Source organism: Toxorhynchites rutilus, chromosome 3 (genome assembly GCF_029784135.1).
Source record: "Toxorhynchites rutilus septentrionalis strain SRP chromosome 3, ASM2978413v1, whole genome shotgun sequence".
NCBI lineage: Eukaryota > Metazoa > Arthropoda > Insecta > Diptera > Culicidae > Toxorhynchites > Toxorhynchites rutilus.
Window position 1 is genome coordinate 139,562,189 of NC_073746.1, and position 16,650 is coordinate 139,578,838.

General features: G+C 37.6%; 3 protein-coding genes across 3 annotated transcripts; 1 reads left to right on the forward strand and 2 right to left on the reverse strand.

The window, feature by feature from the left end:
* Positions 1-4,478: 4,478 nt before the first annotated feature.
* LOC129779986 (uncharacterized) lies at positions 4,479-5,403 on the reverse strand. Its single transcript, XM_055787808.1, has 2 exons — positions 5,307-5,403; positions 4,479-5,239 (listed from the first exon to the last, which is right to left on the reverse strand). Exons 1-2 carry the CDS (start codon positions 5,343-5,345, stop codon positions 4,574-4,576), a joined length of 705 nt encoding a protein of 234 aa, XP_055643783.1. The 5' UTR covers positions 5,346-5,403; the 3' UTR covers positions 4,479-4,573.
* A 5,061-nt stretch (positions 5,404-10,464) lies between these two features.
* On the forward strand, positions 10,465-11,389 carry LOC129779985 (uncharacterized). The gene is made up of 2 exons (XM_055787807.1): positions 10,465-10,605; positions 10,672-11,389. The coding sequence occupies exons 1-2, from the start codon at positions 10,567-10,569 to the stop codon at positions 11,335-11,337; spliced, it is 705 nt and encodes a 234-aa protein (XP_055643782.1). The 5' UTR covers positions 10,465-10,566; the 3' UTR covers positions 11,338-11,389.
* A 3,854-nt stretch (positions 11,390-15,243) lies between these two features.
* Positions 15,244-16,600, reverse strand: LOC129779984 (uncharacterized). Its single transcript, XM_055787806.1, has 3 exons — positions 15,505-16,600; positions 15,383-15,449; positions 15,244-15,328 (listed from the first exon to the last, which is right to left on the reverse strand). Exon 1 carries the CDS (start codon positions 16,542-16,544, stop codon positions 15,672-15,674), a length of 873 nt encoding a protein of 290 aa, XP_055643781.1. The 5' UTR covers positions 16,545-16,600; the 3' UTR covers positions 15,244-15,328; positions 15,383-15,449; positions 15,505-15,671.
* Positions 16,601-16,650: the final 50 nt, after the last annotated feature.

The window sequence follows — 16,650 nt, forward strand, 5'->3', positions numbered from 1 at the left end:
ATGTCGAGATTTTAGGATGCAATAAATGTTTTTACGGTAGTTAGATACTCCTCCCTCTTCTCTAAAGGGGGGGGCTGTCATACAAATGAAACACAAATTTCTTTATTACTCGAGAATTAATCAAGTAAATGTAACCAAATTGGGCATATTGAGGTTTTCGGGTGCAATAAATGTTTCTCTGTTGGTTAGACTCTCCACCCCCCTTTGTAAGGGGGGGGCTGCCATACAAATGAAACACAAATTTCTGAATTACTCAAGAATTAATCAAGCAAACGAAACCAAATTTGGGATGTGGAGGTTTTAGGATGCAATAAATATTTCTATGGTGGTCAGATACTTCTCCCGCTCTCTAAGGGTGGGCTGTCATACAAATGAAACACAAATTTCTGCATAACTCGAAAGCTAATCAAGCACAATTTGGGATGTGAGGGTTTTTGGGTATAATAAAAGTTTCTATAATGGTATGACACCCCTCCCTCCTCTGGAATGGAGAGGGGGTTCCATAAAAATATTACACATAATTCAACCAAAAATATTCCAACCAAACATGACAATTGAAAATTTTTGGAAAACTCTGAAGGAAAAAGGGAAAATTCTGAAATTTAAATTCCCATATGTTCTACAATTACATAGTGACAAGTGCTGTTAGTCCATTTGATGTTTGCGCTAGCGAAATTGATCTTTGTTCGAAACTCGAAATAGATTTTAATGTGATGAAACGCACTCCTATATCTTCTTCTATCTATAGCAAAAAAAAGGATCGCCAGATGTGTTGATAAGAGCAGAACTCGGGGAAGGAATTGTCCGATTTAGGGCTGTCTTCATTCTATTATATTTTCTGTATAAAACATTTATTCTATGTAACGGAGAAACATGTTATTTACATGTGGTTGAAAAATCTTGAACGAGAATTGTGTCTAAAAATAATCTGATATTATAATGACTTTTGTTAGAAGTAATAGGAGTTTTAATGTAAAAAGTAAATTCAACGGGGACGAATAGAAGATCAATCAATGAACAGTTCTGCGATTGGACCCATGAACTTGCTCATAGTAAGAAATCGTGAATGTTTTAAGGTATTGATAACACAAAACAAATTTTGGGCGGGACGAAGTTTGCCGAGTCAGCTAGTTAACTATAAAACTGATCCATGAAAACGTTACATGTTTACTGATTTGGTTACTGAAGAATGTAATCCTACGTCAAAACTAGTTGATTTAGGGAAATACATGAGGTTTTTAAAACTGTGGAAATTTTTTAAGATATTGCGTTGGAGTACATTGACAGATGGCAGGATGGTTTACGAGAAACATAACAGTATGAACCACTTGCTCTACGATTTCTTTTCCAAAAGTAGGGGAAATGGGGGGAATTTGGACCACCTAAGCAAATCGCCTAATTATCCCAAACCAATAGGGTCTAAATAAAAAATGTCACATTGTATATTGAGCTACACTTGTATTCTCTCAATCAATAATGTGTAATCATTATAACAAGCTTCAAATTACCAAATATATCATAAAATAAAAGAGATGATTTTTGGAAATTATGATTTGATGCGGGGTGATTTGGACCGTCTGTGGGGTGATTTGGTCCAGTGTGTGTTTCATCGAAAAAAACATACTTATGTTTATGTAAATTATTTTGGGATAATGTTACAATCAGTAGCAGTGGTCTGGGATCGATACCAGGGTTGACATTGCGCATTTCGAAACGAGTGATTTTTGTTCGTTTCGACCACTTTGACTTAGCTTTGTTTACGAACCCAAAAATTTTACATTTCTCTACGAGACAAATTTTGCTCTAAATCTAGTACACTTAAAATATTAACTTGAAAAAGATACATAATACTGAAACCACTTCGATTTGTGTTCGAATTTTCTCGAAACGAGTTACTCGTTTCGAAATGCGCAATGCCACCCCAGGTGTCTTGGCCAGATTCCAAACCAGAAAAATTGGATTCCATCTCGAATTCTGCATGGATCATTTCACTGTTGTTCGGGCATTTTCGAACACTTTCGATGTTTGGTCAAAGAAAAGTCGTTCTTGATGGCCTGCGTTGTTCTTTCAAGCTCCTTCTTCTTCCAACGTTGTCCGCCCATCCTCTTTTTGTAATTCAGCGGCATCTGGAATCAATTAGACCTACGGACCATACACGAGCACATCAAATCGTTCGACTATGCTGAACTAGCATCAAGTTCGATGTTGTAGGTTTTGGTGCAGTCCAGATTGGTTCGACATTACAGGTTAAAAAGTTTAAGTTCATTCCTGAATGGCCAAAGATTCAAAATAGCATTAGTTAAAAAAATCCTGTTCATATAGATCACAGGAACTATAATTATTGAGATGAAAAAGTAAAATAAATTACCCTTACCAGTTGCGAATTGTTGTGTGCAAATATTTTCACAATGGAAATTAAATTTCCTGAATTTAAGAAATTCGCGAAGCATACTGATTATACTTTGTGTTTTCCTGGTAGTAACGCAACTGTTGGAAAATTTTTTTCTTAATGATCAATATTTGGGCAGAATATTGTCGCGACTCAATGTATAAACTATAAACGCTATTATAAATGCCAAACAGAACTTTGATCTGGAATGTGACAAATTTTACGATAAAATTTCCAAAGATCATAACCTTTTTCGCAAAGTTTTTTCAGCATCTAAACATTCTTTCGTTGTGGAAAACAAAGCAGGTACATCCAAGAATGTTTGATTTATTGGTTATATTGTCGAATTTATTCGCTCAATAAAATTCTTCAAAAAATATGACTTTTTGATTATTTTTTTATGAGCTTACATGTCCCGTTTTCATTCCCGAACTATTCGGTCAGCCTTCCATTTTTTTCGATGCGGATAATAAGGACATATAGTGGGGGTGATATGGACAGGTTTGTAACATATGAAGCGTAGAGGTTTATCGATCGCGAGAGTAATAATTTCATTCAACCAAGGTCCGAACTCATCACGAATGTCCGTTAAATGATGAAAAAATCGAATCAATCCACCTAGAAGTGATATCGTGCTTTTCAGCAGTATAAACGGACAGACCCTCAACTATTTTGCTTTTGGTTCCAGTAGGCTTCTAAACAGTCCACATTTGGCGATTTGATTTCCATTTATAGACGCAGGGCATTCCTTAGGAATAGATTAAACAGACTTTTCACAGTCCACCTCACTCCCATTGGCAGCTGTCCGTTTTACCCCACCAGTACAATTATTTCAATAATTTGAATATTCCACTCAAAAATGAATTTACTTTTCCGTACATACCTAATACCTTTTCCGTACATACCTAATACCTAAATATATCTCTGTTAACTAAATAACGCGTTAACGTCAAATATATTTCCCACGCCAAGATCCAGAAGAAGGCCCTCCTAGGGCTGATGATCAGCGAGAAGAGAATGTCCATGCCGCTGTTTTAATCGCAGATCGCCAAAGCCTCGAAAGAACTGAAAAACATGCCGACATCCATCGTTTCACCCGGCAGAGCTTTGGAACATTTTTTGAAGGCTTAAACTATAATAAAATTATCTGTTGTAGATTTTTTTTTTCATCGCGATCTATAATTACTCCATGTTTTTAATGCATACGTTAGTAGGAGAACCGCGGGCAATACGGATAGTGGGGGTAATATGGACAGGTGGTTGATTTGTATAGTAACATTTTGAATTTCAGATTTCTGCTGCTTCGATATTAAGCATTTTGAGTGGCTTAATACCAAATTTAATTCGCTAATGGTTATATTTCGGTTTGTGAGTTAACAGAGGTATTAGGTATTAGGTATGTACGGAAAAGTAAATTCATTTTTGAGTGGAATATTCAAATTATTGAAATAATTGTACTGGTGGGGTAAAACGGACAGCTGCCAATGGGAGTGAGGTGGACTGTGAAAAGTCTGTTTAATCTATTCCTAAGGAATGCCCTGCGTCTATAAATGGAAATCAAATCGCTAAATGTGGATTGTTTAGAAGCTGACTGGAACCAAAAGCAAAATAGTTGAGGGTCTGTCCGTTTATACTGCTGAAAAGCACGATATCACTTCTAGGTGGATTGATTCGATTTTTTCATCATCTAACGGACATTCGTGATGAGTTCCGACCTTGGTTGAATGAAATTATTACTCTCGCGATCGATAAACCTCTACGCTTCATATATTACAAACCTGTCCATATCACCCCCACTATATAACCTTATTATCCGCATCGAAAAATATGTTGTACTTTTCGGCCTGTTTTAATTTCAGTAAAAAACATTGAAAAACTTTTTTTTTAAATATTTGGCCAATTAGGTGGAAAAACAGTATTAGAATTGCAAGAAACTGCATCAAAGTTTTGGGAAACATGAGTTTCCGCAGATAATTGAAGTTCTTCTTAACATGTCCGTTTTATCCACACCTCCCCTAACTATGGAAGAATTTCATCGTACGTTTATGTTATATCTATTTATAAATGCAAACATACCAGTTGTGTCCAATAGTTTATTCAGAAATAATAAGTAATATAAATATGTTGACTAGATTTCAAAACAGTGGTTTGACAGAATAAATTTTCTTAAACTGTAAACATGCTTTAGTTATGCATCTTTTGCTCTTTCAGACATCTTTCAGTTTCATCCTTCAATTGGTCAATCTGACGTTTGCGTTGATTGACTCGGCTGGTAAGACAGCCAGAGTAGCCTGGTAATTTAGCCACTAAATCATGCTCGAATTGCACAATCACCTTCTCTAACTCGGGAATGAAGCTACCCAAATCGAACTTCAGCTGATTGATGGCCTCAACGATGGCCTGTGGATTGTTGATGATGTTTCTTCTCAGAAAAACTTCAAGTAATCCAAATTTTTTGATTTCTTGTTCATCGCCCTGAAAACGTTTGTAGATACTGGCGATCACATCAGCTATCGAATCATCCAGTTGTCGAGTGCATTCGCTGAAGTCATTTCCAACCCAACTCATGATACCTTCGAGCATCGGGATGTTGCTTTCCCAGCACCAGTCGTCGACTCTCGCTCCGTAAGATATTGTTTCAACCTCCTCTTCCAGGATGTTCACCAGCGATGTCGTTTTTATTTCAAACACGCTGTGATAGAAATTGCTCAATGTGGTTGAAGTGTTCTGTTTCGCATCGGATATCCGCACAATGGCCGAATCTTGAGCATTCTGATAGTCGGGGATGGCGGCACGAAGCTGATCCAGTACTTTCAAAGAAGCTTGGCGGTTTTCGGTCAGATCGGCGCTCTACGGGACAATAACAGAGCCATATTAAATGTTAAATGTAGCTTATATAAATATCAAATGTACTTACTGCAACGGCCACGAGAATGAAAGCTATCCAGATCATCATGTTGAATGCAGGAGATATCCGTTCAAGAAAGTTGTTTGCTTAAATGATACTTTGGATCGATTCTCATATCGTTTTATACTGGTTTAGTGATTGAAAAAGATTAGATGTAAAGTGAAATAAGAAAATTTTGTCCTCTTATCAGTTGCTCGTAGTTGATGGCCAGCAGGTTCGTCACCAGCTTTTCACGTTAAAAATTCACGCTGTCTTGCGTATTGGACACACGAAGAGGATTCGGGAGAACCGCATTCATTTATTTTCCTTTGTTCTTATCCCTTAGGCCAAAATCACTTCGATAAAAATAATCGGCAAGGACTTATCAGTATGATTGGATACTGAGAAAAGGTAATATCGGTGTTGATTTTATTTCAGTGAATTCCCTTCGTCGTTGCCCTGCTTTTAGAAGTTAGTCGAGACAAGCATTTATTGCTTATTATTATTCTACATTCTGTAGAATATTCAGTTCGAAACTGTTTTAAGATGTTTGAACAAGTCGTATTTAGCTTCAATCATATACCTGGTTCATTACTAAGCAAAATACTTTTGAAATACGAAGAAGCCATGCTAATACAAGATAGACTCAATTATATACAGTCTCGGATTTCTTTTCACTGGATATAATCGAATCCTGTACACAATGGAATAAAAAAATGTTTTTATTCGTTTTTCATGCATATATTGGTAGTTTCTTGAATATAAGAAAAGAATTTAATTTTTGATTAATCCCCTTGAAGTCAGAAAATACCTTTCTCACATGAAAAAAATAAATTTATCCAGAATCTCTCTGAAGGTGATGGACGATCATATTTGATGTAACAAACCTTCTACGCATATGTTCAAATTTCAACAATGACAGAGTTGTAGAACTCTAACTCTACTACAATACTCTACATTAAAACTTCGCTGCGGGAGACGATTCTGTTGCTTTCATTTGAAGTATGAGAAATTTAGTACAGGATATATTAGTGGAACATCTAAATTATTAGATTTAAATAACATTTTGGAAGTGATAAACTTAAAAGTTAGTAATTTTTAATGTATTATTATTAATTTTATCCTTAAAATTCATATTAAACTTGATTATTTGATATCAATTAAATAGAGAGCTCTCTAATCGTTCTACAATTTATTCTCTGATACCCGACTTCTATCTTTCTTAATTTCGCTGCAAAATCGATATGAACGATTTTTGGTGATAATTCAAGCAAAATCTTTAAAAATCACTGTACATATAATAGCCATTCAAATTTCACCTCAACATTGAAAGGTTAAATTTTTTCTTGAAATAAGTCATATTAGAAATATAAAAAAAATCAAACTGTGTTTGTTTTCCGTGTTGAAAGGTACCCGATCTCAGTCCGTAGAAGAGGCGAAGGAAAAAGCGACGCGGCTTTTGAATGCCATCACAAAAGAAGAGTTTCAGCATTGCTTCGAACAATGGAAAAAACGCATGGACAGGTGTGTGAGGAACCAAGGGGAGTATATTGAAGGGGAGCATATCGTTGTACCGTAATTTTTAAAATAGGGTAAATGATCTTGGTTTGTCCAATTTGGGGTGTTTTTACGCAACTAGTAAATGCAAATCGATTTTTCTTCATGAAAATCACACATAATCGATACGAGTTTGGGTTTGTTGAAAAGCCCCAAGTCTCTGGTTGCTAATACTACCATAAGGTGTTGAAATTATTCAAATTTTTATGTTTTTTAACGATTTTCCTTAAAGAAGAATTATGATCATGGTTTGACCACCTCTGATCATGGTTTGCCCAAAAAAATGATCATGGTTTGTCCGGTTTTAGAAATCTCCATTTTTGAATGAAAACATTCGAATTCACAATTAGATGTTGCATTTATCATTGATTGAGTTTACTGTCATCATATTGATTCATTCATAATTTAGGCTTTCTTCAGAATATTGCCTTTTCTTGGGCATTTTAGACGTATTCACCTCAACACAACCAACACAGAAAAACCATACTTCTGCTATGCGCGAAGCACACCATAAACAAACATAAACAAACTGCAGCGCGCCAAGCGGTTGCCATAGAAATCATGTGGACAAAACAACATTATTGAATTAGACAACTCATGATCAGAATTGAGTGCATCAAAATGCGTTAATTTAATGGTTTAGCTATGTAAATCCGATACAAATGGTGAGCAAGCATGATGCTTACAATATTTATAAGTGTTGTAATCCAGAAAAGGTCTGAATACGTGCCAAATAATCATCTGGTGATCGATTAAAAGTTAGCTCGAATGAGGAGTGCATTGACACAAATAGAAGGTGTATTTTATAATCCTTTAAAACATGTGATTTCGTAAAAATATACTTTCAAACTACTATAAATCATGTAAAAGGCAATTTCATTTATATGTTTCGAAACATTCGAAGGCCTTATTTGACACAGGAGCGCTGAATTAGAGCATTCAAAAAAGTGGGCAAACCATGATCATATTTTCGACTGGACAAACCAAGATCATTTACCCTATAACCCTTTTTCGTAACCAGTCTCGTTATTTAATAGCAATACCTCGTAGATATAAAATAAGTGCCTTTTTGACTACGATAAGCCTTACGCTAGTCTGAATTTGTAACATTGATATGAACACTGTCCTAATTTTCCAGAGATTTCCTTTTTTCTCACAGAAAAAATCGTTAGGGTCCTTTTTATGATCTCTGAAGAGTCGAAGCCGAAAAAATGCGTCAGGGCTCTAATCAAATAATATATAGCATTTCTACGCGCTTAACTCTCCTACACTCGCACATACGGTCTGACAGACCGAGAATCAATTTGGTGGCTGAATTAAATGACTATTAAAACTGAATTAAGCTAACAAAAAAATATTTTCTGGAGTTTTTTCGTTCAATTATATATTTTTCTTTAAATAAATACCAATAACGCCTAAAAGTCACTATATTACAGAGACACGCACAGTCTGTGGGTATACGAGTCACAATTTTTGGCGCGAGTACAGGAGGATTAAAAGCGAGATTCGGTTGTGATTTCTTCGTTTATTTCTATTTACATTCATTTCAGTCATTAAATGTCGTCAGTAAGAAAAAAAGTGAGAAAGTTAAATTTTTGTATATTTACAATGATTTCATCGTGTAGACTAAAGTCATAGATAATCTTCAAAAGTTTGATAATGCATCTTCTTCTTCTTCTTCAATGGCACTAACGTTCCTAGAGGAACTTCGCCGTCTCAACGTAGTATTACTTGCGTCATTTTTTTATTAGTACTTAGTTGAGATTTCTATGCCAAATAACACGCCTTGAATGCATTCTGAGTGGCAAGCTCTAGAATACGCGTGATCACAGTGCAAGTCGGAGGAAATTTCTTTAACGAAAAATTCCCCCGACCAGAACGGGAATCGAACCCGAACACCCGGCATGTTAGTTATGACACTAACCACTCGGCCACGGGAGCACTTGATAATGCATACAGGTTATGAATACTAACTTCCGGACATTTTCAGAAGCTCATGCTGTAGATAATAGCAATGAATTCGATATCACATTAAGTTGGTTGATATCATTGATTATGTAGGGAATTCTGTTCGGCCGATACGTGAAGGATCTGCAGTATTCGAAGCGCAGCAGTGCTGGGTCTCTAAATTCAAAATAAATTAAAAATGCCCAAAGGCCAAAAAAATATTTTTTTTTCGCGCAATCCTCTTAAAACTTCATGAAAAAATTACGCTACATGTGGAAAAAACAACACATACGAATGCATTTAAATAAAAATTAGAGCAAAAATGGGTCTCAAAGTAATATTTTTTTTCAAAATTTCGAAATGCCTGAAAATATATATAACTTTTTTTGTACCGCGAAAAAAACTCTAAAAATTTCGAAAAAATAACATATACCTAAAATAGACGTAGGAAAAAATTTGAATATAAACTACAGTAGTACTGAATCTCAGAATCGAAATAAAAAAAATTAATTTAAAATTAAAATAAAAATTAATTTAATTTTTTTATTATTATTTGATTTTTTGATGAAGAAATTGAAATATTGATCGATACACCTTAGTAAGATGTACTTTTAGTTTTTTCCCATATTTTTGTCTCAAAGCTATTGAGAATGGCGTGAAAAAAACGAAAAGGTATATTTTTCACCATATATTCTATGGTACATATAAGAACTCAAATATATGGTACTACTGCCAAAATGTTTTATTTAGTACACTATACAATATTTTCCATACAGCTGGTGATCTGGTTTAGGACACTTTTTACTCCCTTACCCAGTCAGACCCTTCGGCAATATAAAAAAAATTGTACCACGCAACACTGAAAAAATCACACATTTAGATATGTAGCCGTAGGAACACATATAAATATGAATTAAAGTAGTACTGAATCTCTAAACCTGAAAAGAATTTTTTTTCAAAAATTCAATATTTTTTTAGTACTTTAATTTTTCTTGACACATCGTAGAAAGATGCACATTCAGTTTTTATCTCGAAGCTTTTGAGGATTGCGTGAAATAAACGAAAAAGTACCTTTTTCACTATAAATCCTATGTTAAACCACATAGCGGTTCAATAAACCGCCAACATTTCTCATTTAATATCCTATACAATATTTACCATACAGCTGGTGATTTGGCTTGGGGGCATTTTTTACTCCCTTACCCGGCCAGGATTGAAGGAATCAATTCACGAATTATTGTTTGAACAATTTTTGATTTGATCTTTTGATTGGGTTAGATTATAAGCATGTCCTATTTCTATTTGGAGTTTAAAAATGAATGTAGTGCACACTCAGCGTATCAAAATTACGAAAACTAATAAAATTGTTTGACTCATATTGTTTCAGCGAGGTGGCAACAGAGGGGATTCACTGAAATGAAGTCAACGCCAATATTATCTTTTCTTAGTACTCAACCGAATTGATTAATCCTTGCAGATAATCTCTTTCGAAGTGAGATTGAGCCTAAGGAATAAGAACAAATGAAAATAAACGAATGTGATTCTTCGGAATCCCCATGATAGATTCAATACACAAGACAGTGTACAATTTTAATGCGAAAAGCAGATGACGAGCTGTCTGCATATCAACAACGAGTAACTGATAAGCGCACAGGATTTTCTTATTTTCCCCTACCTTCATCAAAACGGTATAAAACGATATGAGAGCCGATCCAACGTATCATTCAGGTGAACAATTTTTTAGACACATAGACAATACATTGACCATATTGCACCCGCATTCAACATGAAGATTTGGATAGCTTTCATTCTCGTGGCCTTTGCAGTAAGTAGATTTAATTTTCATATCAGATACATTCAATATTTAACATTGCCCTTTTATTGCCCACAGAGCGCCGATCTGACCGAAAATCGCCAGGCTTCTTTGAAAGTTCTGGATCAACTTCGTGCCGCAATCCCCGACTTCCAAAATGCTCAAGATTCAGCCATTGTGAGGATATCCGATGCGAAGCAGAACACTTCAATCACATTGAGCAACTTCTATCACAGCGTGTTCGAAATCAAAACGGCATCGCTCGTGAATATTCTGGAAGAGGAAGTTGAAACAATTTCTTACGGAGTGGGAGTCGATGACTGGTGCTGGGAAAGTAACATCCCAATGCTCGAGGGTATCATGAGTTGGGTAGGGAATGACTTCAGCGAATGCACCCGACAGCTGGATGATTCAATAGCTGATGTGATCGCCAGTATCTACAACCGTTTCCAGGGCGATGAAGAGCAAATTAAAAAGTTCGGCCTGCTGGAAGTCTTCCTGAGAAGAAACATCATCAACAATCCACAGGCCATCGTTGAGGCCATCAATCAGTTGAAGTTCGATGTGGGCAGCTCCATTCCCGAGTTAGCGAAAGTTATTGTGCAATTCGAGCATGATTTGGTGGCTAGATTACCAGGCTACTCTGGCTGTCTTACGGACAGAGTCAATCAGCGCAAACGTCAGATAGGGCAATTGAAAGAGGAAACTGAGAGATGCTTGAAGGAGCAGAAAAAGTATAATTGAAAAATGCTAGCTATTCAAAAATATATAATCAGTTAAGCACTGTTTTAGTAGATACTAATTGATAAATTCTTAAATAAACTATTGTACCTAAATATCGTAATAATTTCCATCTACAATCAGTTTCATGTGGCATGACTGTGTGATCACATTCCATCCTATGCGTTTCGACAATTCTTTAACACTGCATTCATGAATGATTATATCTCAGTCATTAAACTTGCCTCAATTTCGCTTAGATTTTTATTCTACTCATTTTATGGACGCTGATAGTATTTATTTCCTCATTTGAATTTGTTTTCTCACATCCAGTGTTGAATTATGGTCCCTTGTGAAAATTAGGGTTTTTTGCGTTTGCGTTATTTTTTTTTTTTTTATAAATTCGTTTATTTTTACAGGCTCAGTTGCATAAGTTTAAAGGAGCCGAAATCTTAAATATATTTTTAAAACTATATATATGAACAATTTTCTTAAATCTATGGTTAGTAATGTGGGAAACCGATTACTCGCGGTGAACTCGAGATTAGAAGGGTGACATATTTTTCTCAGGAAAAGGATGGGGTATAAGGAAATTCTTACAATGTTGATAATCACACACACTCAATTCTTAAATCTATTCGTACATCTATTGTGAATTTACATTTCATTCTCCTGTTTATAGCAAGCGGACCAATTACTCATAAAGGAAGAAATGGAGGGTATAAGGATATAAGGATAATCACACACGAACATCGATAGATTTAAGGAAAACATATATTTGGGACATGTAATCAAGGTCTAACCGAGCCAACACATCTCTCACCGGCACATTGGGCTGCCTTCCTCTAGCCCGAAGGGAGATCTCTAAATTCGATCTGGCAACAAGATACACCTCACACGACCAAACAACGTGTTCGATGTCGTGGTAACCTCGGCCACAAACGCAGATATTGCTGCCGGCCAGATTGAAACGAAAGAGTAGCGCGTATAACGAACAGTGATTGGACATGAGTCGGGAGAAGGTGCGAATAAAGTCCCGACTCAAGTCCAGACTTTTGAACCATGGTTTGAGGCTAACCTTAGGGATAATCGAGTGGAGCCACCGGCCCAATTCACCTTCGTTCCATTTGCGTTGCCAGTTAGCGATGGTATTTTTTACGGACTAAAGAGTAAAATTCATTGAAGGCGATTTGACGCTGATAAATATCGCCTTCAATCGCACCTACCTTTGCTAATGAGTCAGCCCTCTCATTACCCGGAATTGAGCAATGAGAAGGGACCCACACAAAGGTAATGACATAACAGCGTCTGGATAAAGCACTAAAAATTTTCTCGTATTCTCTCAAGGAAGTACGGCGAGTGCTTTTCCGGCCTCACTGAACGGATAGCTTCGACGAAGCTAAGACTATCCGTTACAATGTAATAGTGTTCAACAGGTCGTGAGGCGACGCTGTCCAGCGCCCAGTGTATCACTGCCAATTCAGCAATATACACTGAGCAAGGAAACTGAAGACTATGGGAGGTGCTGAAAATTTTGTTGAACACTCCAAATCCTGTGAACTCGTTTATAGTGGACCCATCAGTAAAGTACATATCATCACAATTGATACTCCCATACTTTGCATCGAAGATCGTTGGAGCGATCCTCGATCGTTGATAATCTGAATATTCATGGATATCTTGCTTCATGGACAGATCAAAATGTACAGAGGAATTGATGTAGTCAGGAAAACAAACACTGTTGGGAATATACGAAGAAGGATCAACCTGCATGGAGATGAATTCATGATATGGGCTCATGAATCCAGAGTGAGAATTTAGCTCGATCAGCTGCTCAAAATTTCCGATCACCAATGGGTTCATAACCTTACACCGGATGAGGAACCGAAGAGATAATAAATTGAAGCGATCTTTTAGTGGGAGTACGCCTGCCAAAACCTCGAGGCTCATGGTATGCGTTGAGGGCATACATCCCAACGCAATACGGAGACAAAGATACTGAATTCGCTCGAGTTTAATTAAGTGTGTTTTGGCGGCTGATTGAAAACAAAAACTGCCATACTCCATCACTGAGAGAATAGTTGTTCGATACAACATTATAAGATCTTCGGGATGGGCTCCCCACCAGGTGCCGGTAATTGTACGGAGAAAGTTTATTCTTTGTTGGCATTTTTTACTCAGATACCTAATATGGGCCCCCCAAGTACATTTGGAGTCGAACCAAACCCCAAGATACTTGAATGACATAGCATGAGTGATCGGTTTACCCAAAAGTTGAAGCTTTGGTTTTTCTGGTCTATGCTTCCTAGAAAAAACCACCATCTCTGTTTTCTCCGTGGAGAATTCGATCCCTAGCCCAATGGCCCAGGTTGAAAAATTGTTCAAAGTATCTTGTAAGGGTTCTTGTAGGTCGGATTCGTTTGATCCTACGACAGAGACCACTCCATCATCTGCAAGTTGTCTTAGGCTGCAATTTTGTGTAAGGCAATTGTCGATGTCGCTTACATAGAAGTTGTACAAATAGGGGCTTAAACATGAGCCCTGGGGGAGGCCCATGTAAGAGACCCGACTTACTGCCGAATCTCCGTGAGAAAAGTTCAAATGCTTCTCACAAAGCAAGTTATATAACATATTATTCAATAGAGGCGGCAGACCCCGAGAGTGTAATTTGTCTGACAAAACCTCTATTGAAACAGAATCAAAGGCCCCCTTTATGTCCAAGAATACTGAAGCCATTTGTTTTTTTTTCGGCGTAAGCCATTTGAATTTCTGAAGAAAGCAACGCAAGACAATCATTCGTCCCCTTGCCCCTGCGGAACCCATATTGTGTATCTGAGAGTAGGCCATTCGTTTCAACCCATCGATCGAGGCGAAACAAGATCATTTTCTCCAACAATTTCCGTATACAAGACAGCATTGCTATTGGGCGGTACGAATTGAAGTCGGACGCGGGTTTTCCGGGTTTTTGAATAGCTATAACTCGTACTTGTCTCCAATCATCTGGAACAATATTATGCTCCAGAAACCGATTGAATAAATTCAACAAGCGATGTTTCGCCACATCAGGGAGGTTTTTCAGCAAGTTGAACTTAATTCTATCCGATCCCGGAGCAGAATTGTTACATGAAAGGAGAGCAAGAGAGAATTCTACCATCGAAAACTCGGAATCAAGATCACACCTATCTTGTGGTATATCTCGAACAATTTTTTGCACAGGAGCGGAATCAGGACAAACTTTCCGTGCAAAATTAAAAATCCATCGATGTGAATATTCTTCGCTTTCATTTGTTGAAGAGCGATTTCTCATGTTTCGAGCCACTTTCCATAATTTTTTCATTGACGTTTCTCGTGACAAACCTCCCACGAAATTTCGCCAATGAGCACGTTTTTTTCCCTTTGATCAAGTTTTTAAATTGATTTTCAAGGTCCAAATACGATTGAAAATTTTCAATGGTTCCACGTTTCCGAAAAGCTTTGAATGCGTTCGATTTATCCTGATAAAGCTTGGAACATTGGCTATCCCACCATGGATTGGGAGGCCTTCGACAAATAGTGGAGCCTGGGATGGGTTTCGTTTGAGCGCGAACCGCGCTGTCATAGATCAAACGAGAAAGGAAGTTATACTCCTCCAATGGAGGTAAACCATCTCTGGAATTGATGGCTAGAGCAATCGCGTCCGCATATTTTTTCCAGTCAATGTGTCTTGTGAGGTCATATGCCATGTTTATAGATTCAGAAGAATTCGACCCAATGGTGATGGAAATTTTGATTGGCAAGTGATCACTACCGTTGGGGTCCTGTATTACATTCCACTTGCAATCTAACGATAGTGAATTCGAGCAAAGCGAGAGGTCAAGAGCACTTGGGTTAGCAGGAGGTTTAGGTACACGTGTTGTTTCCCCAGTGTTCAAAAGTGTCATATTGAAGCTGTTGCGGTAGTTAGGTTAGGCGCGATCCTTTGTTCGATTTCGTCGAGCAAATTACGAAATTCCGTTTAGTTGTAATGTAGCTTTTGCTATAATTTTATTAAATTAGTTTTGATTCATATAAATTCTTGAGCTATACTCACAAAAATCGGTTGCATGGATGGAACAGCGCCCTATCCTAACCTTAATATAGGCATTCACACGCGGAATCTGTATGTATATTTTTACGTTAGGTTAAGTTTCATCGTATCAATGTGCTACTTACAACTTTTATGCCTATATAACTTTAGTATAGACTTAAGTTTTACTAGCTGTAAGTCTCAATAGTTTTACTTTAGAAATATAAGTTTTAATATAGTTCACTCTTTTAATTCACTACATGTGCTTGTGGCTTTTAGAATGCGAATGAAACTTGTATGATGTGCTGTTCCGTTATTTCGTACCGTTTGGACTGTCACTTTGACAACTTCCATGACAGCCCGCCTCAATCGTTACAGAATCGTTACCAGCAGAGCTGCCAGTACCAACACTCTCTCCCCCGTAACACTGGCCACCAGGTCCAGTTTTACCAACCACATCAACCTCCAGTACAGCCAACCTAGCCACCGACCTACGCACGAGCCCCCTCGCAGTTTGTATGATAGCTTGCCGAGCTCTTCCGTCTACCCCTTTAATAACTTGAACGACCCGACCTTTCGTCCACTCATTACGATTTCCTTCGCCTACAACCAACACCAACTGTCCTTCAGCTATTTCCTTTGCTTCGCCGCACCACTTCGGCCGCTTAGTCAGCGTCGGAAGGTACTCTTTAATCCACCTTCTCCAGAATATGTCGAGCTGGTGTTGTATTTGGTTCCATGATGAACGTATAGCTTCCGCCGAATTTGTAGCTTCGATGGGCGGCTGCCGTGCACCGCTTGAGTTGCCTAGAAGAAAATGGTTCGGCGTGAGCGCCTCATTCTCTTCTGATGTAAGTGGTAGATATGTTAGAGGACGGCTGTTCACAATAGCTTCTGCCTCAACCATGAAAGTCTCCAACGCCTCATCATCCAGCTTCCGATTATTGTTGTACGCCGTTTCCACGGCCGTTTTGATCGAACGAACCATCCTCTCCCAAGCACCACCCATGTGGGGAGTGCTAGGAGGATTGAATATCCACTTGGTAGCGGTACCTGTGAACGTTACAGCCATTTTCTCAACTTGTTCCTTAAGTAGTCTATCAGCGCCTTGAAAATTTGTCCCGTTATCCGAATAAATCTCGGCTGGTGATCCTCGGCGACAGATGAACCGACGAATACATTTCATGCAGGAATCCGTTGATAAGCTATGAGCCACTTCAACATGAACTGCACGTATTGTCAAACACGTGAACAGAGCTATCCAGCGTTTTGCATTGCTCCTTCCAATCTTC